The sequence below is a fragment of the Gallus gallus genome, chromosome 4 (genome assembly GCF_016699485.2).
Source record: "Gallus gallus isolate bGalGal1 chromosome 4, bGalGal1.mat.broiler.GRCg7b, whole genome shotgun sequence".
Classification (NCBI taxonomy): domain Eukaryota; kingdom Metazoa; phylum Chordata; class Aves; order Galliformes; family Phasianidae; genus Gallus; species Gallus gallus.
In genome coordinates this window covers 69,799,385-69,826,056 of record NC_052535.1, presented here as the reverse complement: position 1 = coordinate 69,826,056, position 26,672 = coordinate 69,799,385, and the positions used below count along the sequence as shown (strand labels likewise).

Below are 26,672 nucleotides of genomic sequence, written 5' to 3'. Positions count from 1 at the left end.
ACTGTAAGATTTCACATTGTTCTGTAAAGCACACCTCCATTTTTCATAAACCAGTGCCTTTCCGAAAATGCTTTATTTTGTCCTAAGTCTCTAACACTTTAAAATAGGGTATTTTTGTTTATTGGAGAAGCACTACAAATCTCTGGGAATAATGTAGTTGTGGTCAACAAATGGATATATGTCAGTTCACAAACTACACTGCTGTGCTGTATTTCTCTAGAATTACTCATATGAAATACTCATTTTCTACCAGTCTTTTACTGTTCATTCTGATTTTGACATTCCATGTAAAAAAAAAAAAGTGTTAAATTTTTATTTTCCATGATCTAACTTGGTGTTACCTGTCTTCTAATATACAAAAACCATCTGTATAAAACTTGACAAGATCTAGTCACAATAATGAAGACTGAGATCTTGTATTTTCAAGATCAAAGAGAAATGTTTTCTGAGTTGCAGTGTACAAAATATGGCAGTCTTTGCTAACAAAGCACATCAACAACAACAACAAAAAAACAGACTGTTATTGTAAGGTATTAAGGATTTAAAATACTGAAGCTCAATATCCAAGAAAACTTTCATCCAAGAAGGTTGGAATCTGTAGTCGTCTCAAAGAACAGATCACAAATCTGTATTGTGCACAGCTCGCTGCGAAAGTAATGCCTCCTATTTATTTCTGTGGAAACTACAAGAGATACTAAGAGCACAATAATACTACTTAGCAGATAAAATTCTCAGCAACAAAATACTATTTTTTAACATAGTAACCACCATTAGCACTTTCACCAACAAGCGAACAAGAGCCTGCATGCCGCACTTGAATCTGCACCAGAGGAGGTGACCCACTGTCACTATCACCACCACTGAAATGCATCACCCACAACCTCAGTGTTCACCTCCTTTGTTCACTTTCGTTCAGCAAGCATTGATGAATGTCAGTGGGTGCAACTTTTTCCACATGGAGGAACTCAATGACTTACCATAAGCACTTCCATGTCAGACATCAATTCTGTCACACTGCCTCTCTGCTGCCATCTGTCACATGGCAACAAAATGTAACAGAATATTGGTGGGAAGGTTCAGTCTTTACTGTCATACCACAAACATCTTCTTCTGATGTTGTGGGCCAACATAATAAAATAGAAGGCATTACTTTTAGAGCAGCCCTCATACATCCAGAATCAAGAATAGAAGAGTTAAAAACATTCCTAAGGGTTATAGAGTTCATTGAATGACAAGACTTGTATTTTCCTTTCATTACAAATTGCTTAAAAATGCAAATATTAAAAGGAACTTATCAAAGAGTTTCAAAAAGCATTTTCTGAGAAAAGCTAAAAATCAAAGGACAACTTCAGCAAAATAGAAAAATGATACCTGCATTCACACTGTATAATAATGCTTGGTAAGAAAGAACAGAAATGCATTTTAAAAAAGCATACAAAAGGAGACAAAAAAAAAATGGAGGTGCTTGCAATAAAACACCACTTTTACTTCTCCTTTTGGTTTGTTTTGAACTGAGTCAACTCCAATGATTTCTGCCTGAAACAGTCTCTAAAGGGCAATAACATATTCCATATTACCCTTCTTCTTTCAAAATCTTCTTAGACATGCGAGAAATACCACATACAGTCAAAGATCCAAACTGTTTTCCTGCATGTCTTCTCTTCAACTTTCAGATTATTTACCACTATTTTCCCCAGCAAATCAGTGCCTCCAATACCACTTCATCTTTTCAGCTGAAAGTAAGGCAAAAAAGTCCTCCCAGAAGCATGAGTATCTCTATGTGGATGCTGGAAATTCATCTTAAGCTTGTATGATAAGGTTGAGACATAACATTAGTGCATATATTGTAGAGACACTGAAGTCAGTCTCCATAAACAGCTGTAATTAAACCCTGACCTTGTTCTTTGAGACTAAAAATATTACAACTTAAAAAAAACCTTGTAGATACTTCCAGCTGAGCTTTCCCATTACAGTCACCGAGTATGTAACTAATCCCAAACAGATACTGTGGAGAGCAGAAAAGTTATGAAAGAACACATATGCTCGAAAGTTTTCAAAGACCTTATTGAAATAAAACTGTAATAATGTGCAGTAGTCCTATTTACCTCTAATGAGCAAACCTTGCTCAACAAATAAACAAATAAAATCCGTTATTGATTTATTGAACAGCCAAATTGCTGACACAAGATTAGGTCACAATAGGGTAGTTTTGTTTTGTTTTTATATTAAATTGTCCTAAGTAATCCTTTAATGGCCACACAATGAAAAGGATTTTGACAGTAAGAGCGCCTACATTTTCCATTTATCCAGCTCTAAAGAGGTCATTATTACTGGACTATTTAGAAGTACAGCATTGCCATTAGAACTTTCACACCAAGTTTAAACCCTACTTACTTCTGTACTTCCTCTGATTTTACAAGTGTTCTTCTCTTGTTGAATGGGAATTAGTTGTAAACCTCCAATCTTTGGACTTTTAGTTATAGACTGTTTTCTTGCTTTTCCAGCAGGCGGCCATATATTGGCATGCTGAAGAACAAAAAAAATTCCTTATTTTTGGAGTGCAAATTCATAAAGACACATCATTCTTTTCTATGTAAAATTGTCTTGGCAAAAGCTATCTACTACACGACACCACATTTTTCTCTTGGAGAAGGGGGAACTCAGTATGGTGCTTAAAATTACATTAATAGTTCATAAATGCTGCACAATACTGGGTGAACAGAATCAAAACGTCTCTATGCAATTTTCATGCATTTTGATCTTCTCTCCACACTGCGTATCAATACAATTATCTACTAGTAATAGAAAACATCCTCATGCAAGACAAACCCATATATTTGCTCAAAAACTTTCAAATTCCACAAAAGCATGCTTTCAGAAGAGCTAATACAAGTTTCTGAAATAAATCTATCCCAATTTGCAAACATGTTTAAAAATTTATATTAATAACTTAGGAGAAAAATATTGCTTATTCTACAATAACAGCATGTGTTTATCCAGAAAGAAATGGTCTGACAGTCTGAATGCCCCCAAAAAACACAACCTACACTTAAATAACTTTGGCTTTTGGTCTTTTCTTGCTCTATTGAAACCGGTTGGTTCTGGGGAGAACCCCAAAGTATGCAACTTTATTCCAGTGAAAAACATAACTGGAAAAAGGGAGAAAAAAATCATTACCTGAATACTTCAAATTAAATCCAATAAAAAGACAAGCAATATAGCAGGCACGTCCAACCCATGTCCCACATGTGGCCCAGCACAGCTTGAAGTGCAGCCCACCCATCATGGCAACAGCTCTGCCCTGTTAAGCAGGCTGGCCAGGCCCCAGGTATGCAACCATCACTCAGCTTGAAGCAAACTTCAGTGTACTACGAAACATATCTGGGCTGAAAACAAGACATGGGCCACAGTGCAATGTCAGCTGAAGTTATGGCAAGTAAATTTATGTTTTGATTCACTGGCTAAACACTGGCCTTTGAGAAGTAAAAAAAAAAATAGGTAGCTGTTCTTTCTATTGTGATAAAGGAATTTGAGAACAGGTTTCAATATTGCCTAAAAAAAAAAAGTCAATTTTTGGTATATTTGCAACTCTATTTTCAGTCAACACAAATATGTTACCTGCAAATTTTCTAATGCCATGTACAGCTGCAATCAGACATTCAACTAAAAAAAGTGACCACATCTCTCTATTGGATTTTATAAGCCCAATGTTAGCAGAGAAAAATTTCCCTTGCTTCACAATCATGTCTTATTCATGTTATCACTCTTTGGTATTATGTACATTTGTGAACAGTTGTTTTCAAAGATGAAGCAAAGGAAAAATAAAATTTCATCAAAAATCTCTATTACCTTGAGAACTCACTAAGAATTGAAACCACTGAAATCAAACAAGCCTAATGCATGTCAAATATCCCACAAGTTTCATGGCTTTGTTGCTTTCCTTTTTTATGTTTTAATAAGTAATACTAAAAATTAAAATGTTTTGGTACTTGTATAAATTAGCTATATTACGTATTTTATCAGTGCAGCTCCAAAAGTAATGCCTCCCATTTTACTTTATTCATCCACATCAGTGGCGGATGTTGGTGGTATGGCAGTAGAGATTGAACCTTCCCACCAATATTCCATTCCATTTTGCTGCCATGCAACAGACAGCAAAAGAGGTGCAGTCTGACAGAATTATACCTGACATGGAAGTGCGTAGGAAGTAAATGTGTGTAACTGAATTCTTCCATAAGGAAAACATTTCACTCATTGACTTTCACTGACATTTGTATAACCTTTATGGAGACCGAACAGTGGATGTGAGTACCGTGATGCAGTAGGTGGTGTGCTTTTAGTGACAACAGCAACAGTGAGTTACCTCCACTGGTGCAAGTTTGTATGAGTGCAGTATGCAGTCTCCTGTTCGTAGCAGACAAAGATGCATAGCTAATGGTGGTTAGCTAGTATCTTGTAACTGAGAATTTGCTCTATCAAACAGTGTTACTGTACTTATTATACCTCTCATAGTTTCCATGGAAATAAATAGGAGGCATTATGTTCAGAGCAATCTACACATGTGCAGCCCAAAACAATTCATCTTCACTGCAGCCCAGGCTAGCCAAAAGGTTGGACGCCCATGCAATACAGCAACCAGAACTCAATATAGAGAAGTATTTGCATATAAGAGTGCAAGTGTACACTCCGTGTTGGCCTGGGTGATACAAAAGACTCTTTTGTTGTAAGAGCTCTCCCTTGTGAACATTAAGAACATTCATTTTTCTTCCAATAAAACATCAATAACATTTTATTTGAAAGAAAAGATCATTGTCAACCAAAAACTATTTATTGTTACCACAATAAGGGTAGCGAAGCACTGAAACCAGTTGCCCAGAGAGGTGGTGGATGCCACCATCTTTGGAGACAGTCATGCTCAGGCTGGATAGGGCTCTGAGCAACCTGATCTAGCTGCAGGTATGCTTGTTCATTTCAGGGGAATTGGACTTCATGATCTTTAAAGGTCCCTTCCAACACAAATGATTCTATATTTCTAAGACATAAAAAACAGAAGGGATTCCAAAAGTGGCTGAGAAGCTTTTAAGTGAGCATCTGAAGGAAATTGCCTCCATTAATTTTCAGCAAGCCTAAGGAACACAAGTCCTTAAGGATGTACCTCTATTTCTCTTTTGTGTCTGTATCATTTCTTAAAATAGAACTCTGCAAAATATAACAGAAATACTAACAATGGATTAGGCTACGTAATGAATCTATTTATTCATAGTTTTGACCTATCCACCCAACTGTACTTTATCATAACACAGTATGCCTCTCTGCAGTCAAACAAAAGCAATGGAATTGGAAGTAAACAATTGCATCCATTTTCATATCAATTAATTCTTTCCAACTGTACGTTATATGTGTTAGTAGTCTTGTACAAAACTACTGTAGAATTAAAAGAATGAAGTTTAAGCCATACGTTTCAGACTGACTTTGCATAGGACTACAAGCAACAACTGAAACAACTGATCTCCTCCAAACCCTTTCAGTATTTAACCATTTAAGTACAAGGTGAATAAACTCTGGGATAAACTGACTTTCTGTAGTAAAAGTACTCTCGTACAACTCTTGCAACTTGCTTATCTAAAGAAAAGCAGCGAAGCTGGGGAAGGGTCTTGAACACAAGTCTTATGAGGAGTGGCTAAGGGAACTGGGGTTGTTTAGTCTTGAGAAGAGGATGCTCAGGGGAAAACCTTATTGCTCTCTACAACTACTTGAAAGGAGGTCGTGGCAAGGGGGAGGCCAGTTTCTTCTCCCAGGTAACTAGCGATAGGATAGAAGTAGTGGCTTTAAACTGCATGGTTCAGGCTGGAAGAACATCTCAGAAGGAGTTGTAAGGCATTGGAATAGGCTGCCCGAGGAGGTGGTGGAGTCACTATCCCTGGAGGTTTCCAAGAAAAGGGTAGATGTAGCACTGAGAGACTTGGTTCAGTGGGAAAGGTGGTGATGTTTTGGTGGTTAGAGTAGATGGCCTTAGTGTTCTTTTACAACCTTTATGATTTTATGATTCTAACTTTCCTGTTTAGACTCTCTATGCTGTTTATACTTCAGGAATTAGGAAATAATTTTTTCTCTTCCTTTTCCTGATAGCAATACGATATTACCAACAGTAACTAAGTTTTGGTCTACTTGAGCACCTAGGAGCACATTAAGAGATTTCTCTCCCTCCTAATTGCACCAGATCAGTTAATGCAAATGTCTTAGTACTCCAAAATCTTCTATACACTATTTTTCAATTTGTAATCCAAATTCAGCTATTCTACTTGACACAAATAAAACATGCTGCCTGAAGTCTTTCTAATATAAAGTTTTCCAAATACTGTGATAGTGTAAGGTAGAAGAATGTTATCTTCTCTAAAGATGGAATCCACTTTACAATTTTAACCAGAAATAACAACGTCAGTTGACATTTAAATTTTTCTTGTTTAGAAAGGGCATAATGTGACAAAAATGATTTAATGCTGCGTGATACAAAAAAAAAATTCTATGTAAAACTATCTATGAAAACTAGTTTCGCTTTGAAAAGATAAAAAGATTGTCAACTTTTATTGTTGTCCAGAACATTGGTTTTAAAAAGTAAAGAAAAAAAAATCTCAAGGTAACTCATTAGTATCATCAATTTTTTGGCCTCGGGAGAATGAAGCATTCAAAATAAGAGTATTATTAATAGTAACAACAACAACATAAAAGAGTACTAATTCATAATTTTTTTATAAAATGCATGTGAATTTGTTATGTTAGAAGGCATCTCTTAAACACTGATGTCCTTGTCTGTTTTTTATCTATACTGTCAGAGTAACATTCTGCATACCACACTACCTGATCGGAATCATAATTGATTGCCTTCCTTGTGATTTCATGTCAGAAGGGTTTCAACAGAGTTACGAAGCTTGTGTGAGTTATTTCTAAGTAGTCTATATCAATAACCTCTGAGCCTATTTGTTGTGACACCGCTCATGTTATGCCCGTGAGATGTATGCCAGGGTTGGTGGCTGTTTCCATAGAAACTACAATAGCTACTTCAGTTAAGGGAGATGGATAAGACAAAAATTTAGAAGTTTTACTTAGAAGGCATACATTATATTTCTAGCTCTACCACCTATGAAGGTCAGAGATACAGATAATGTTTTGGAAAGCCTTTACAAAGTATGCATTGCAACAGCAGTTTCTAGCCCACTTAACGTAATATGTAAAGTTCACAGGTTATCATAAATCTATTACTGTTTATTCACTGTGATATCCCTCAAAGTTCCTTGAACATCATGAGTAAGACAAGAAAGTCAGTCCCAAGTACAAAATCCCTTTAAGAACTTCAAATCTGTTCCAGTCTCATGTCAGACTGCATTCTTCCCATCTTCTCATCCCTCACTTCTTACCATCTGAATACTAAACTCCACTGGCAAAGGTGTTTTACATGGCACTCAAGATTCCAACCTCCTTACTCACAAGCTAGTAACAAGCAGATTACTTAATTTTAGATAACACAATTAAGTGCCAGTACAACTTAGCTAACTTGGATACCAGGAAAAATACACCTGTGTTGGCTCAGCTCTCCAACAAGGCTAGCTCCCACCATTGTGTTTAAACAAGATATCTTTTTTTCATGACTGCCTTGCATGCAGCATCCACAGAAAGAGCGCTCAGGCTCTGTGGGACAAACATAACCTTTGTGTCATCAGCTAGAATTTCACACAAAAGAGGTTTGTTGCTGCAAAGGAAATGAGTTGTTTTTCTTTAAGCAGCTTCCCTAGTACACAGGAGGAAAATAAGATCTCAGAATATACCAATGTTCTTCTCCCTAAGCCTCAAAGCTCTCAGCTTTCATATGAAAATGCAATTGTGAACAGTACTCTTCAAAGACTAAGACCATCTTTTTGCAGCATTAATACACTGAGTACTCCAGACGCCTTAATGGTATTGAAGGTTTATCCATTTTGTATCTATAACTAATACATATGTCAGTTTAATGGGATTTTCATAACAGCATTAAAATGGACATTTCTTCCATTTGATCAGATTAGTACCTTTGCAGTAAAAATGCTGATCATCCAGTCTATCTGTGCTTCCTGACCATCACAACATATATGCCTAGAACACAGAGTTAACAAGGAAAAAAATTAAAAAACGTAATGCAATGTATGCAAGATACTAAAGACTAAATTTCTAGACAAGTTCAAATAGCGTTTACATACCTTTATGAATGTTGCGAATATTAATTTTTTAAGACTTTCATAAAAAGATAGGGAATTACCATTATCTCAGGTTATCACTTAACCCTATTTGAAGACATTGCATCTGCTTAATTTAAAGCATGTGTATAGATTTCATGAATTCTGAATGGAAATTTTTTAAATTGTTTGCTGATTTATTGCCAGAGAGGAGACAGACACCTACTTCCTTAAGATTACCAAAATATATCAACTGCAATTGTTTATTTAATTAGGAAAAATGTAACAAGAAGTTGTCATTTAAGCAAAATAATACTTACTAGTTTTAAAACATTGTTATTTCAAGAACATTTCAAAAAACATTTAACATTGAATTTAAAATAATTATGTGCATTTCATGCTTACATACCACTGGTGCTTTTCAGAAATCGCTACAATCCCCCAACTGAAAAAAAAAATAAAATCAAAATTAGTTCCAGAAACTCAAAACAAGAGCATTTTCCTGAAGCTGTAGCCAATGAATTATGTAGTGTTTTTTATCTATTTATTTTTTAGTAAGTTTCAATGTGTATTGCAAATCTACTGAGGGTTTGATAGTTTATTTCACTCATTTTCGCCCAGCTGACTCACAGGTTATAAGCATCCTCTTCCGGACAAAGGTTTATAGCCCAGTCCTGGAGATCATGGCTGACTGCCTGCCTCATTTTGGCAGCTGTACTTTCTGAAAACGGTTGAAAGCAAAACAACTACTAAGTTAGTGTCCAATAAAGAAATCACAATGAAGTCTCTGATGTGGAAAAAAAAACAACAGATACTCCTAGGGCTCTAGAAGAAACTCTGTGAAGTCTGAGTTTGAACAGAGTTAGACTGAAAATAAGCCTCAAGGAAATAAACTACCTGCAAAGACACATTTATATAGCCTTTGCCTTCTTATTTTGGACTACTCAACTACTTATTTGGCATTAAACAGAAAAAAATACAAAACAAAAGAAAGCCCAAGAACACCCCCCATGCTGTCCTGTTAAAAAAAAAAAAAAAAACAAATATGAAAAACCCCAGAAAACCCAACCCCATCAACTTTTTCTTCAAGATAACTACACTTGGAAATTTACAGATCTTTTTGGAGGGCATTCTGATATGCCAACTGTAAAGAAAAAGTTCAGACAAATCTGCTTGAAGGCTACAGTTTGCTTAGAATCCCCTTGGTACAGAGTCTTATTGTCTCAGTGTTTCAAGGCTTTAAAGACGGAAGTACTAGAAACATCTGAGAAAAACAGGTGTCATTTTTCACTCCACTTTTCCAGAGACATAGTCACTGATATTTGTAAAGAGCACAGTAGTATTCATCTAGAAGGAGAAATATCAAAAATAACAGGGGTCCTGAAAAATGAAATCCTCTGCTGAACAACAGGGATTGTCACTAAAGGCCATAACTAATTGCTTTTTTCTTTTTTTCCCTTCTTCTCGATGCAAAGAATGTGTCCACCAATCAAATGCAGGGCACATACTCCAAAATTAAGTGAGCTGGCAGCAAACACATCCACAAGAGATAATACACTTAAGATTAAGAAAAGCCAATCAATAAAGTAATTTCCTAGCACAGAAGAGTTAACATGGAACACTAGAACAGAGATAACATCAGAACAAATAATATTATGGAGGGTAATTTAATACAGCATACTTCAATTGGTTTCTCGACTTTCTCCAGTTCCACAATGTTTTATGCTCCCTTTTCACTAAGGCACTACAGTACCTTGCTACATGGTATTTAGCTTCTTTTCTTTTTTATTCTTACTTTGTTGGCGGTTTCATTTTCTTTTTCACTCCAAGATAAAGCTTCAGTGAATTGACAGGCAACACTTTTTCAGGTTTGCTAGCCTGCAAATAAAGATTTTAATTATTGTATCTGGAACATACAAAAGGAGAAAACACCAAACAACTCTCATGGACTGAATCACGCTTCTCTAATAGATCGTTATGCTTTTTTCCTCACTTTCTCTCCCTTTAACAGAGGGTGCCAGTCACTACTACTGGCAAAAGATTAATTAGAACTTGAGCTCAACACAAAGTCATAAAACTATAACATAATTGAAATAATAGAGACATGGTGGTAAAAGTCACAAGACTGGAGGGCTACAAAGAATGGATGCAAACACTTCAGGAGATACAGTCAGGGAAGATGAAGGGAAGGCTGCCTTCTGTGATAATGAAGCTCTTCCAAGGGATGTCAACTATCATGGTATTTACTCCAGACCACATAATCAAGATGAAAAAGTAAAAATCAAACCATCTTTAAACAACTGAGGAAAATCACCGGACAATAGATCCCAACTTTTACAGTGTAAGGGAGGACAGGGCTTTTCTATTAAGTTGTCTCATGGAAGTGAAATACAGCAGGACACAAGCAGTCCAGCAGATTTCTAGAGGGTTTCTTGATACTGGTATTGGACGGGCCAACAATGGGTGATGCCAATCTGGATCTGCTACTCACAGATGGTAGTACTGACTATAAAGACCACAAAATACTGGTACGTAAGATTCTGAGAAGAATAACATTGAAAAGTTAGCAGACAACAAACCAAGAGCAGCAAATTTTTGCTTATTCAAGAAACCAAGAGTTCTGACCGTGGGAGGAGGCAGCTTTGAGGGGTAAAGAAGCTCAGGAAATATATTTAAGGACAGCATTTGCCAAAATCAGTGATTCATCTCAATACTCAGGAAAACACCTAGAACTGTCAGGTGAGTAGCCCAGGTAGTTGTGGTGAAGCTCCAGTGCAGAAGGCGGCAGCATACAGGAAGTGGAAGAAGGGAAAGGTCATGAAGCAAGAAATACAGAAATGCTGCTTAGGAAACGTAGGTACAGTGGTTGGACAGCCAAGGCTGATTTGGAGTTCAGACATGCTAGTAACAGCTGCAAAGATGACTTGGCGAATTAGCTGTCTCCCAGTGTCATTGTGCTCCCTGGGGAAATCCTGGAGCAAACTTCTTAGAGTACATTTCTGACCACACAAAATTGACAGAGCTGCTGAGAACAGTCAGCACAACCAAGCTGATTGATTTCTACAATAAGATGACTGGATTTGTACATGAGGGGAGAGCAGTGGATATAAATTTACCTCAGCTTTATCAATGCTTCTGACACTTGTCTCCCAAAATAATCTTCTATTCAAGTTGGGATAGTAAGGTCTCAATGGATGCAACACCACTATCAGTAAAATGCCAGTTGCATGAACACACTCTGAGGTTAATGGTTAATCAGACATACTCTAACTGCAGGCTTGTGACAAGAGGAATATTGCAGTAGTCTGTTCTGTCCTTTATAACATCTTCAGCAATCACATGGAGGAGTCAATCATCAAGCTTGCACTGCAACCTATATGACTAGTCAATACACATGGGAACGTGAGGAATTTGCAGAGGCTGAAGAAATGGGCCAACATACCCTAGGAAATTCAACGAAGATAAACATCAAATCCTGTACTTGAGAAGGAAGAACACCTTGCAGTGACACTAGAGTAGCTCCCTTTAGGAGTTGTAGTCCTGCATCCACTTTTGTGTCCCCCCAGTTAAAGGAAAGAGTCAATATTCTTGAGTAACTTCAGCAGATGGCCACAAAACTATCTGGGGGCTGAAGCGCTTGATCTGTGATGAGAGATTTACAGAGATTGGTTTGTTCAGCTGGGAGAAGAGATAGCTTCAAAAACCCACAAGTAGGTCTGGGCAAGTTACAGAGGAGGCTCTTCACAGTGGTGTATGGTGGGAAAATGAAAGTCAATTTGAAACTAGAGAGGTTCAGACTGAATTTGAAGAGAAACTTCTTTTGCATGAGGAGAGTCAGGTATAGGAACAGGCTGTCCAAAGAGGGTGTGCTATCTCTGTCCTTGGGAGATTTCAAGACTCAACTGGATCAGTCCCTGAGCAACCTTTTCTGACCTCATTTCTGGCCCTGACATGAAAATAACAAGTTGAACCACAGATCTCTTGAGGTTCCTTTGAAATCAAATTAACAAACAGTATCATAGAAACTTCACTTTTTTGATAATTGCTGAACAAAAGAAACACTTAACAGAATGCATCTCTACCTGCATATATAATCTTAATTTGCTTTTAATGAGAATTCATAAATTACTTAGTACATGCAATCTTATTAAATACCATTTTTCCATCTGTAGTGTCATCTCTTTCTACTATTCATTTCTGACTACAACATAAAATTTAACCAAGACTATTGGATGGTGGATGAACATCTCTCAAAAAAAAAAAAACTGAAAAAGGTTATTTTTTCAGTGTAGTATCTCTTTCTTTTTTTTTTTTTTCTTTTTTTTTTTTTTAAATAAAGCTATTTAAAAGTAACGCCAGCAAAATTTCCACCTCAATTTAGGAACTTAATGCTTTATGAATCAGAATGGCTCAAAAAGCAGATTGTAAAGTAGTACAATAACTGTACTGTCTCAAACTTTTTCCAAGCTGCTAATTAAGTTTTGATGGGCTTATTGATATACTCGCACATGTGTGCCAATTTGAGCGTTAGCAATAAATTACAATACACTATGCTTGACTTCTGGGGTCATTTTAACTGATATCCACAGTCTCACAAGACTACACTTTTTAATTTATTTATTTATTTTTTGCACTAGTTTAACAATGAATGTGTAAGCTTACAACAAAACTCTCATTATACTGTATGAAGGTGAGCAAGGCACATATGTTTCCTGGTTGGGCAAAACTAGCAATCAAAAATAAATGCTCTTTAAACTTACAAAAAAAACCCTTTTTTTTTATACCAGAAATTATCAAAACTAATGCAAAATCATAGTTCAAATTGTATGTTATTTAGTCCTATAGTTTAATAAAATTTCTACATACCCAAAGCCACTCTTTAAAGAAAAATCTCTTTAAATACATAAAACTGAACGTTTTTTGCTATTAAGTATACCTAAATTTGCTTCTTTGGGATTCTGTCTTACTACCATGACCAGTTTTGCAGGGCCGAGAATACATCAGTATAAAAAGTTCATGCTTAACTTTTCAGTAAATAAGAGGAAAGTCAATGTTATCTGGAAGAAATGAAAGAGTTTGTTGGCGTACGGAGTGACATTGCTTCCTATAATTTCTTCACTCATGACATTTGTAAGTAAAAGAACCCTGCTGCTTCTGATTTCTAAAAGCTTTGTGTGAGATACTGGGAAAAAACCAGCATGCAACTCCAACTTCATATTACTTCTAACACCACTATCTACAGAAGGTTTTCATTTTACTTGCAGCACAAGGAAATGTAAGCATTCATAAATATATTTACAGCTAGCAATATAGTGTAATCAAAATGGCTAAATCAACAAGTGATGCAAGCTCTTTTTACTAAAGCCTCTGAAATAAGGACCTTAAAATTCCGTACTTCACTAAAAATTGCCATTTAGTATCAGAAACATTCATCTATGTGTCTTCTCATTTCTACCTGAAAAAGAAAGTTTAAGGAAGCACTTATGATTAAACTAGTGATGAATTAACTGTACCTTCATATCCTTGTAAAGAAGCAAATTTCCTTCTCGTAATACAAAATAACGCTCTTGAAACTTGTTTCCAGACAGTAGTTTTGAAGGTTCTTCTTTGTACTTTAGATATCCAGCTTTCACACTACCTTTCACATTTCTCTCTATCAAGAAAGTAAAATGCTCTTTATTAGAATCCATTATAACATTGGAAACTACTTCTTTATTTTTAAGTGCTCTTAATGTTTATCAAAAGTCAAAAATTACATTTTGACTTATTTTAGTAATAATGGCACTCAAATATTAACACCATGATGATTTTAGTTACTGGGGGGAAAATGTATTCTATGTTTACTCCTGAGATAACACAGAAAGCATTCACCAAATAAGTTAAAAGAATCTTCTCAGAAAAGAATGTGCAGTTATGTATACAAAAAACACAAACACATATTTAGTATAAGTATATATTAAAAATAAAGACTAGTCAGCTTCATAAATATATAAACTTTGTAAAAAAAAAAACTTTTACTAAAGTAAGAACTACTGAAGTTCATTACTAATACATATAAACTACTCCAGTACCACTTCAAGGTGCCTCTCTTTTTCCAGTTCTTCCCTATATATATGTATACACACATTTACATGCTGGAAATATACTGTCCACATGAAGAGAGAGCAGCCAGCAGGAGATAAACTCTTCTTCATTCCTGACAACATTTGATCTTGAAGAGGGATGTATACTAATGGTAAAAAATTACTTTCACCCAAAACATTACAATCTTGCTATTTATGTTGGCCATCAATTCTCATTTTCTTTTTCTAAATGTACATAAATCATTCATTCATTTAGGAATTATTGAATAAATTTGCTTAGAAATCTCATGATACCAGTTTTTACAGCACACTCCTTTCAAGTTAGTAAACAAAACTGTGATGTAGAAAGAATACGTAGTATATGGTGAACAGCATCCTAATTCAATTAGCTTGTTCCATTTGGGATTTAATAAACAGATATGAAAATAGCCATTATCATGAAATACTACACACTATAATCTCAAAAATAAGAATGAAATGTTTTAAATAAATCAACCATGAAAAAAACAAAATGCATTTTCATTTGGTCAGGAAGAAGAAAAATACAGAAATGACTAACTTTTCTGTAGGTTAAACCTATTACCACAGATATTTTTTCCAATGTGAAGAACAGTATTACACAGCAAACTACACAAATAACAATGCTTAAGAAGCCATTCTGGCTGTAGTGTATAACAATTATCTGTTTTTCCCATCTTGATCCATTCCCTTAAGTGGGCTATCAATATTTTCAAGTAAAACACGACATACACAAAGGATGTAAGACATGGCAGAATTCAGAAATTGCATGAAATATCACTAATGGTCATAAAAAGTAAAGTCCAAGACAAATACATCACATACTTCTGTTTTTAACTGATTTATATACTTCGTCCTTCCTTTGAAGAACATGCAGATAATTTTTCCACACGATTATTTAGGAAGGACCACAACATTCTAATAGTGAGATATGTACTAAATACAGTTTTATATGCACACTTGTGCATGCACAAAAAGTAAATAGGTAACATCCAGACTCAGACATCTGATTACACAAATGCACTTTAAAGTGCATGTAAAAAAATAACAGATTATATTACAAAACTCAGATTCTGTTGCCATTCCTACAGCGTAGTGAGACTTTGGGACGAACCTGAAAAACTGTATCTCAATCCCATCTTTCCTACCAGCTGAAAACCAGCTGTTCAAGGAGTGAATAAAATTATTCCTCTTACTAACTCTATTCACAAAAAGATAATTAAAACCTGTGAATCTATTTCCTTCTTGCATTATATCTTACAACAAACTGGAGTTTAGAGATACTTTAGAAATACAATAGAAATTTTAAAAGGTATGCAACTTCTTTAATTTTTATCAGCTATATTCTAATTAGCATGCTTGCCTTTAAAAGAAAATCTCAACATAAAATTTCCCACTATTTTCTTTAGCTTACGACAGAATCTAATGCAAAAATAAAATCAAAAGCCTGATTTCCTCAGCTCTCTGTGCAAACATACAATTAAAAAAAACCACAAACGTGAGCATATTTCCTCTCTGCCACTATCAGTATTTGTTTCATGTTCAGAGCAGAATATGAGTCCTTATCCACACCAACACAGACTTTTTTTTAAATATACCAAGTGAGAGAAGCAGAACACTGTACCAATTGGAATATTTTATATTTCTACACACAGCTCTCAAAATGACCAAGAAAACCCCCGCTTTCTAAACTTTGCAGCATTCCTACCTTAGCAAATCTAAGAACACTCAATCTTGCAAAGATCTTTAAAAAGCCTGAAAGAGGAAGAAAATATTCCTCTGATTTATGATTTTCTGTATTCCTTAGAAGCGAGTATTCCACACGCAAATCTAAAATGATCAGTGTGTGTCCTATCTATTTTTCAGATATAAATTTTGTAAAGAACGTGAAGCTTTCCAGAACTTTGCAGCTACTAGGAACTGGAGGCACTTAATCCATTCAGGGTTGATTCACATTCAGTATAGAAGTTTGTGTTTCAAAGAATCCACCTGAATAATAGCCCCTGGTTCTCAGATATCCACACTTCCTGCTGGAATTATACAACTCTCTACTGGGGGAAAAAAAAAAATCAAGTACATATATACACACTTTATAGTGAATCTATTCCCTCACATTTTTCTAACAAATCCATCTTTAATATGGGAAAAGTTCAGGTAAGGAGAAGATAAAGGGTCTTGAAATAGAACCATGCAGTACTGAGTATCTCTCATACCAAAACACAGTACACACCCTGCCCTGCTGAACAGCACTTCAAAGACAGTGCTTCTGCAACAGTAATCAAAAGCTACAGAATAAATTGCTGCGAGAGAATAACTAAAGATTTGGAGGAAAGTGTAAAATTCACAACAATTTTGAAACATATCAATAAGAATAAACCATTTCTTTTCCTTGAAAAGAAAAATTGATCTCTAAACAGGAAAAAAAAAGTTAATCTATACCTCAGTGCAATATTTGATACTGCAGAACATGAGAAATTAGCTTAAGATTGAGAAAATAAGTGAAAGAGTTATGAAAAAGGACTAAGTATACTATATATATAGGGAACATGGTAAAAGTTTCACTGACAGGAAAGGCCCTGATAAGTTGCCAGAACAAAATGAGGCTGAAAGAGTTGTTTCTCTAGGCTCACTATTGAACTAACATTATTTTAAATATCATTAATGCCTCTGGACTAAGAAAAATGCTGATGGCATGAAATTCTGAAATAATGTTAACAGAAAAAAAAGGTCAGAAGTATCATAATTTAGTATGTAAGATTCTAATACAAATCACAGAAGAAAATTCAAATTCAATTATAAATGTAAATATGATCACAGCCCTATGAATTTTAATGAAAAACCGTCAACTCAGTAGTCCATCTATATGTGCTGAATCCACTGCTAAAAACCACACTATAAATACAAGCAGTTGAACATCTGGACTCAGTCCAACTGCTCAGTTGGTGATGAGAAAATATCTACATAAAAGAGGGTAAAAGAGTGACAAGACCATCCTCCCTCCTGGCCAACAGATATTTCTTATGTACTTTGGGATGAAGAGCTCCAGCACAACCACAACATCTGCCTGCCTCTGGAAACTGAAGGTGTTTCCCCAGTGGCTTAATCCTGTTCTTTTCTCATTTTCACAGTATCTATCTAGTGATGGAAGTTCAATGCTGATCTAAAGATGTCTTTTAGCCTTGAAATAGATGATTATATGTTTTCAGCATGTACAGGTACAAGACTAGAAATAGAAACAATAAACATGTAAATTTCTACAACTACAAAATGAGGACAGTTGATTCAGATCTTCTAGGCAATTTTGCATACACAATACATGCATCGTCTTGCTGAAGCTAGTCAATTTGTGCATTAGCTGCTCATTATTGCAAATATTTCAGTGCAAATTTAGAAACTAGACTCAGAACCTCTACAAGATATAATCATTATAGAACTATTTGTATTTTAAACATTTTTGTTTTCCCATGGCAAGAAGCAGTTATAAAAACGAAAGCTTTAGAAATTAAAATTTGTTCACAATGTAAAAGCTCCCTAGAATAGCGATTCCATATTCAAGAAAACGTTTGTTGTACATCATGTTACTCTGAGATCAATACTGGAAGTTTGCAATATGGCAGAAATTTAATAAATGTAGTTCTAATTGTTTTAACACAAGAAAAAGGAAGCAATAAATGTAAACATTCAGTCATCAAAAGCCAGTGTGTCTGGACTAAGGTCAAACTGAAAAGAATTGATTCAAACTCAATTACTGTGATGGACTGGGGGAGCAAATGGGTATAGAAAGCAGGAGGAAAAGAAGGTGGGCAAATGTCAGCTCTCCCCTTTAGATAGTACTACGTTTTGTAAATTGAACTTCAGACACTAGCCTCATCCTTACGTGTTTCTCGGAACAGTGGTTCACACACATTCCTTGCGAACCATTCCTTTTTTTCTGATTATTCCTCAACACATAGTGAGGTGATGGGAGTTCATATATCAAGCTTTTAATGAAGTAGGCCATTTCACCCTATTCACTATCAACTGCAACATGTTTAAAGATAGTGAAACTCCAATATAAAAGCCATGAATAACACACTTGTTAAGGTTTGTTCATGTCTGTGGAATAAAGAATCATGAGAGAAGGCTATTACTTTCAGAAGAATAAGCATAACAGCATAACTTTTACTTCCTGAAGTCAAGACATAACAGACAGACTGATGGAAAAATTAATATTTCTTTTTATGGGGGAACATTACATGCTTAACTGACAGCATACAAATTTTAACTGCTTGAAAACAGGATAGTCATTTTTGTGCCTCTGAACTGTTTCCCTCAAATTAAATGCTGTATGTTTTTAGATGGGAGATCTAACTCCAGGTATAGAGCAAATAATAATAATAATAAGGTATGACTGGGTAGCTTATGAAGTAGAAAAACAGGGTTTACATTTGAGCTGTGTTTCCTTTCAAGTGTCAGGTCTGAGTTCTTCATCCTTTCAAACAGCCACATGCTGTACAAAAGTCATTTAGTTGCTTACGTCCCTCAAATTAGTTTGGAGGCATCAGATTATATAATAGAAATAATTATGTTTAATATATAACATGCACACACACTATGTATATATGCATGTATCTAGTCCACCAACAGAGAGCAAGTTGAGTATTTACGTGGAAGGACTGTGAACATGTTCACAAATTGTGAGCTGAATGTATGATTTCTGTTTACATATATGTTCACATGGCATACGTTATTTGTAGAAATGACGTATGGTTTTGGTCCTGTGTTTTAAAAGGAGCTCAGTACAACTCTTAGTGAAGCACAAGCTTTTATGATATACTGGTAATTTAGATGTTCTGGGAAGTTTTGCTTCAATGAAATAACTATAAAGGAATTGCCATTTCCTGTAGGGACACAATGATATCCAATTAAAAAAAAAATACATACCATTGTAGAGTTTCATCATGTCTGCTGTTAAAAATCTCTTTATTATCAGATATGCAGTGCCAGGCTCTGGTAGTGAACTCCAGTGAAGAACCTGTTCTAGAACATTCTCTGTGTAATGCAGTGGACGTTCTGGAGAGTTTCCAGGAAAAAAAAAAAAAAAAGTTTAAATAAGAAAACGAGAATTGTAGGCCCTTAGAAGTTACAAATTCACTGTTTGCCTCATTCAGTTTAAGCTACAGGAGAAAAAACACTGCTTTCAAAATAAGACAATTAAGCACTTCATTGACTTTCTGGAGCAAGACCTTTGCTGGCCAGATCTGCATACATAATGAATACTAAATTGAACAAGTAAAAGTCAAATGTTCAGCAATTCTTTTCTATTTAGTTGTTAGTCTTTCCTTCAAGTAAAGATGCTAAAATACTGCTTTCAAACAAATGCAAAGGTTATATACTATCACAGGGCATATATAAACACAAAGGCAGTACCGAGAGCCACAACTATACTGGGCTTTATACAAAAATGAATTGTCACAGTTCTCAATGTTCTGCAATTGAAAAAAACAGAGTATTCGGAGCACAGAGGAAAAAAATAAATTAAAATACCAACATAGACTACACTGTGTGTTAACAATCAAAGCAGATTGAGACAGACACTTAGTTTTGCTCCATTCCTTTAACAGGAAAGGAAAAGCAACAGGTCTTAACAGAGTTTTCTCCCTTTCTGAGAGACTTGGATTGCTGAGACATACAATTGTTGTAAGATCCACCCAAAAAGAGTAACTTTGAGACCCTTTCATAGAAACACCTCAGTGACACATAAGCCCAACCAGTACTCTATACAAAACTCCAGTTCATATACCAAATTTAAGTTGTAAACACTTTGCAAATAGTCCCTAAACTTGCATTACCAGATCAAGCAGGAATGTGAACATGATACACACTGCAGTGCAGCCTCACGTATCACACTGTACACATTGATGCAGATGGAGGGGAGCCGCACAACAGAATATCCCTCTCTACCATACCACTCTGTAACTAACTGCTCCTCCATGCACACACCCAAGCTTGCAAGCAGTACGCACAGAATATAATCTATGGAAAGCACAGACTTGACAACGGCTTTGCAAGACACAACTTAAAGCAGTGGATGCAAGAGTCCTTTTCACTCCAAAGGCAGATTTTTCCACTAGTTCTAACCTCTCACTTTCTCACATCTAATGTGGATGAAGCCCTGAGAAGACCTGAATGCAATTCCTGGAAAAGCACACCTGTGTGACATTATTGTGTAGAGTCAAGCAGTCTAGCCCTGTATCTCCTCGTAGCCAAGAGGAAAAGTATGGTGCCATAATCTCTTTTATCACTTCCGATAGCATGGATGAGTATGAAATGTCACTAGCTGCTTTGGGGCTGTCCAGCACTACATTCTAGCAAAATATTTACCCAAACACCAGAGCTCTAGAATGCATCAGCCACATACAAGGCAATTTTAAACGGCTTAACTATATTTGTTATACCACTTATATCAACGTTTTAGTAAGCAGACTTAAAAACAAAACAGTCAAACAAAAATACTTTCTCAGCAACCACATAACTCCATTACTTCTGGCCCTTTTGTTTTAAATGGTCCAACTTTTTAATTTCCTTTCAACATTTGGGAAACAGTCAACTCTTTGATGTGCTGAAGTCAGAACAACTTGTTGCCTTTGTACAAAAGAGGAAAAATCAATTTTAAGGAGAGTAACTTTGCAAATCAAAGGCAGCAGGAAACACTGGCAAATCACCACAACTTCCTAGAACACCAGCATTCCCAGAGTAAACACCTACTGTTTTATTTATAGTTACATTTCAGACCATCTGTCATCGTAGATTACACAGTACATAAATCATGATGCTGAAATGCATTAGCTACTTTACTGGCAACCCACCTCATTTACAAGCTATCCATCAAGTACAAATTACTAAAAGAAATATACGCCCTATTTTATAAAAGCATATGATACTGAACTTTCCGCCTTAGGTTAGATAAAATTATCAATTATTTCACGTTTTCTATATGCAAATAATTTAGTTGATTTTTAATACTGCAATTTCAGTATTTTGAACAGCAAGCAGTCAACACATGCATCCAATTACCCTTTTACTTAGGTCATCATATGCTAGTAAATATCTCAAATAAGTCATTTTAGTCTTAAATTGCAATAAATATCAGGAGAAAATTACTTTTTAGAAAATACAAGAATCTAATTTTCTTGAATTCTCAGGGTTCATCTTCAGGGCAGTATATCTTAAAAGACATTTCAGGAAAACTAAAGTAAAGTAAATCCTGAAGTTTTCTGAAAGTGAGTGAAACGAACCAAATATCACCACGTACTGGACAGGTACCAGACTATGGCAGGAAATCAAGCAGAAAATGAATTTCTGTCAAAAAGACACTATGGTAATTGATGTACATTTGAGTAAAATAAGCAAATATTGTTTTTTCATGTCATGTCAAAAATTTAAATTACTTGTAAATGCCTTTGATTATGTAACACTCAATGAAATGATGAATGTCACAAGAGAAACTTGAAGTAGGAAAGATTGTTTTCATTCTTTAGTGCCATATTTGAATCAAAGATTGCAAGGAGCTATCTTTCTCTGTTAGTTCATTTCTTTTTCAGCCTTTTGAAAATCTAGTAGCTTCAGCCATAGAACCCTGAATCAGTACCTCTTACTACTGGCATTATTTTTTCAACTTTATTTCATTTTCCTGTCATGATGCACAGATCCTGCCACAAAGGCCATAAGGACGACACTTCATCAACCATCAACACAGAATTTAGACTGGTGGGAGGTGCTGAATTAGGACTTTGATTTTGCTATATATTTTGTTTGTTTCATTTTTAGTATTTAGTATTAGTCATTTTCTACTTTGCTTCATAAATCTCTTTTATTTCAGTGGGATATACTAATACCTTACCAACATTGACAGTCCTATATACCGCCTGCAGAGTCTCTCTGTAAGCTTAACTTTGCCAATCTTGAAAAGATATTAGCTTAGAATATCTTATTAGCCTACACGAAACTGCTGATTGCTACATGCAAATACCTCAAGAATCTGCCAAAAGGTCTGTTGTACTTTCCTATAGCTTCTCTTGGCCATATCTCCTTTAGTTTTCATTTGTTTATAAGTGTTACACAGCAAGTTTAAGAAAATAAAACTCCCTTTTCAGTTTTTTTCCCGTTACTCAGTTAAAATAAATAAGATTTCTAGGGGGTCTCATAGGAATCACGAGGACATTTCCAAAGATAATAGATGCTAGCATTCTGTCAGTTGACACCCACATATATGAATAATTAAATGAATTCTGTGTTACAAGTCTACATAGCACACCACAAGACTGTAAGGTGCAAGGAGATGCCAGGATCATTCAGTTGAAAAAATAGAGAATACATTTTCATTCTCATTATTGACACTGTGTCATGGTTTTATGATTTTTGGTTATCGGTATTCCACATCACAACATCATGTAGTGTAGTGAGAGTTAAAGAGCAAATGCTCTAGTTCCGGGTATTGTCCAGAAGAGAAGAAGAACTACGTTCCCCAGAAGACTGTTTGAGTACTGTTATCATTCCTGCTCAGGGGAACAGATATAAGGCCTGTAGGTCACCTGACCAGGCCCTTCTTCTCGTCTCGTCGTGCTTGCTTTCGGATCATCTCGCTGCTGCTCCTGACTGCACGCAAGGCTTCAGTATTAGTGTAAGGCCTTTAGCTCCCAGACCATCCTTCTCTCAATTATATTTGATTGTATTAACAATTATATTGAATTATATTGTATTATAGTGTGTTATCGTGCATTCTGATGCTATATTTAGTAAATTAGTTTGTTTCTCCTCAGATCATTGCCTCTGTTTTTTTCAATTATTTATTTATTTTTTTTTAATGGGGGGGAGAAGGGGAAGGGCTGTTTCCCTTTTCCGGAGGGGCAGATTTTGCAAAAAAAATCCCTCCGCCCCAGTAGTCACGGAACCGGGCTGGACCAGCCCATAAACTGTCGACACACTCAGCCAACATCAAGACTGAGTGCACCAAGAATATTAATATCTCTTTAGATTTACTAGTAAGTAGGTATGGAGATCAAGAACAACAAAAATACTCAATCTTAGGGTTGTTTTTTTTTTTTCCTATTTTTATATCTTTTTCTGAACTCTGAAAATAGCTATCTCCAGTGCAGAATTAAATTACTCCACAGTCCACTTCTGTAGCATAGAAATTATACTAAAAGCAACTTAGTGTGAAGTGCTAATAGAGGTTGATTTTTGCTAAAAGCATGTTTCTGTCCCTCAGGTACATATGCATTTTTAAAATTAGATGACATTAGTGAGAATTCATTAGAATAAGATGCCTTAATAATAAAAGAAAAACTGTTACCTTGCTATTTGAAGTATCTCTAATAAAGTAAATAATAATATCTCTAATTATAAAAAAGTTTAATAACTCTTTAACCTTTTGATTGTATATTGAAAGATATTAAAAATTTAATGAATATGCATCACTAACCTAGTTCTCCATTTTCAAGTACTTCAAAAGTGGCCCAGATATCATCTTTGTTGGGAGTAATGTTTTTTATTCCTAAAATATCATTAGTTAATTCTTCTGCTTCTGTCAAAGGCGATACCTGTAACACAAATTAAATCAATTTATAATGCATAAAAATTACCATTTTCTGAGTTTTCCCTTCAAATCTCCCTCACAATTTGCTGAAGAAAAAAACACAGATACAAAGAGTTGGAAATTCATGTCTTTTTTTAAGACTACAGGATGCCTTCTATATTTTGTACCATGAAACTGGTATCATTTTCATCACTTTAAACTCATTTTCTCCACTCTTTAAAAATAAAAAAAACATAACTAGAGTACTTGGTTTTTTTTTGTTTTTGTTTTTGTTTTTTTTTTTTAAGTATGGAAAGAATGGAAATAATGGTTAGTAAAAAAAATTAAAATTATGTTAGTAATGTAGTAATTAAAACAAAACTCACAAAAATGCAGTCTTTTGATGTGTTTGCATACATAAATGTTGTACATATGTATATCATGCAGTATATACATATAAATTTGAGAGTCATGTGCTGAAGAAAATGGAAATAAGAAGTGAAAATCTCACAGCAGTTGGAAGAGCAAGGGAAGATATTGCTCTACTTTCATTTAACTGTATCTAACAGCATCCAAACAATAGAATACTACTAAATGGACATGAGTGCATTTAAATTATTCTGTCAAACGTCAGACTGAAAAATCTCAATTACATTAAGTAGTAAGCTTTGGTTTCTCAGCACTCAAGCAAGGCAGATAGTCACCAGCAAAAAAAAAAAAAACAAAAAACAAACAAACAGAACAACCAACCAAACAAAAAACCCATCAGGATGGTAATTTAAATGGTCTTTTAGTACTGAATAAAACCAGTATTCACTGTATACTTGTTAATTTTCTTCTGTGCTGAAGGCTTAGAGCTGTGAGAATTTGTACCGCTGTATACTGCAGTATAACCAGAGGAGAATATGCCTGCTTTAAAACTGTACGATAACATTTTCTTTAAAAATGCATAATAAATCTTAAGAAAATTTAGGCAATAAATTAAATAAAAAAAGATTCTTAAAAGATTAGTGATAGATATAAATTCATACCTTTTTAATGTAACTATACACGCATGTACAAAAACAAATTTTGAAGGCAGTATGAGAAAGTGTTTGGTAAAAATCACTTTTATACACTCACCCTGATTATAATACTACAGTCTGGCTCCTTTCTTTCTACATAAACTTCAATCAGCAAATCTCCAGCCTGGGAAACCTAAAATAATACACAGTGACAATTAAAATAAGTCAGAATATAAATATTCAATATCCTTTTAAATTGGGAAAGTGCATTGATTACTTAGTAGATGTGCTAGCAGTTATCGAATGTAAATCTTCCCTACACCCCTTATCTATAAAAAGACTCCCGAAGTTGAGTCTAGTGGAAAAATCTGTACTACATTCATTAGTGAAATGAAAGAAATCATATTTTCAGATTCAAAGGAAAAATCCAAACTCCAACTAAACCCAATTTAATCACATTTAAAAACAAATTTTAGCCAGGCTCACTTCATTACCAAAACAGATAAACAGAACTTAAGACCATGGGAAAGGATGGGAAGCAGTTCCAAAATAAAATTAATCTGTTAAAAATGACAAGAAAAGTTACTAATACCAGGATATTTCATTCCTAAACCCATTTGCACAAATTCAGATAATCAGAACTCATTACCATGAAGTCTACAGTTATCATTATTTACAACGAATACATGTCATTACATACTTACACAGGGGAATCAAAATACACATTCTTGGTATCAATCTCTATTAAAGTTTTCTCTTTTTGGACCAAATATCCAAACTTTTACATTAAGCAGCTGTTATGCAATAATTACATAAAGCAAGTGTATGACATAACACATAATAGTTTAATACACCCAGTAGCAACAAATGCAATCAAAGAATGTGTAATAACACGAATCTTACAAAGAAATAGAGACATCAGAAAATCCAGCATTTTACAATTAAGGAGAAAAAGTTGATTTATGAAAGAAATTCAGTATTTTCTCTTATTACCAGGTTGCTCATCTATGGCAATAAGACTACCTTCTTGGATGATAAATTAATTTTCTGTAGTTAAAAATGTCTAGCTCTTTGCCTGCTCATGTTCCCTTGCAATATAATCATAAGCACCTTCAAAAGACTGTAATTCATCACAGTACTAAAAATACTTAAAAAAAAAAAAAGGATGATGATTAGAGCATGGGAAGAAAAACTAACGTAGCTAATAGAGCCTTTCAGCAAGCATATCATTTTACTAATATTACCAATATAATGTTAATTTGATCATTAATTCTTTAATACCAATTTGTGTCAATTCTAAGAGTATTCATAACGATGTTGAAGATAGAAGCTAAAAAAAAAAAACCTGCATCATGTACTGAATAAGTTATGGAGAAAATAAAAACAGGCAGGCTTTGGGATATATTTTGACTAATTTACAGAAGGTACATTTCCACAGAAAAATAAATGGCACCACTCAATTTTAAAGAACATTAACATTCTGGAAAATGGCGACTTTAAAGTTAGTTTAGCCTCTGAGAATAGAAAACTAATGGAAACATTTGTGACAAAAAACATTAAAAAGCTACTTTGAAGAAAGCTTCCTAATTATAGTGGCACAGACTCAAAAAAGCTCATTTAGTTTTAAAATTTGCTTTTCAGATGATATTACAGAAAAAGGTTGAAAAAAAGAATGAAGTTGACATTTGATTTCCACTGGGCTCATGTAAACAACCGTATGGAGAGAAAAGGTACTGTAAATTACAGCTGCAAACAGAAACAGCTGGCCTAAGTACATAGTGGACAGAAAATGAAGAGCAGCTAA

General features: G+C 34.9%; 1 protein-coding gene and 1 long non-coding RNA gene across 5 annotated transcripts in view; one reads left to right on the top strand and one right to left on the bottom strand.

The window, feature by feature from the left end:
- The window catches only part of ARAP2 (ArfGAP with RhoGAP domain, ankyrin repeat and PH domain 2), a 134,006-nt gene that overhangs the window by 5,632 nt on the left and 101,702 nt on the right, over positions 1–26,672 (bottom strand). For 3 of the 4 annotated variants that reach the window (XM_046940684.1, XM_046940685.1, XM_426346.8), the window contains 8 exons: positions 24,987–25,061; positions 23,772–23,889; positions 19,232–19,360; positions 13,721–13,860; positions 10,003–10,085; positions 8,617–8,652; positions 8,064–8,127; positions 2,395–2,526 (listed from right to left, as the gene is read on the bottom strand). In XM_046940684.1, the coding sequence (XP_046796640.1) occupies positions 2,395–2,526; positions 8,064–8,127; positions 8,617–8,652; positions 10,003–10,085; positions 13,721–13,860; positions 19,232–19,360; positions 23,772–23,889; positions 24,987–25,061 (777 nt within the window). The remainder of the gene's footprint in view (positions 1–2,394; positions 2,527–8,063; positions 8,128–8,616; positions 8,653–10,002; positions 10,086–13,720; positions 13,861–19,231; positions 19,361–23,771; positions 23,890–24,986; positions 25,062–26,672) is intronic. The other variant, XM_004936122.5, reaches the window with a different exon arrangement.
- LOC107053280 overlaps positions 1–26,672 on the top strand; it is a 59,150-nt gene that overhangs the window by 13,058 nt on the left and 19,420 nt on the right. The window lies entirely within an intron of this gene.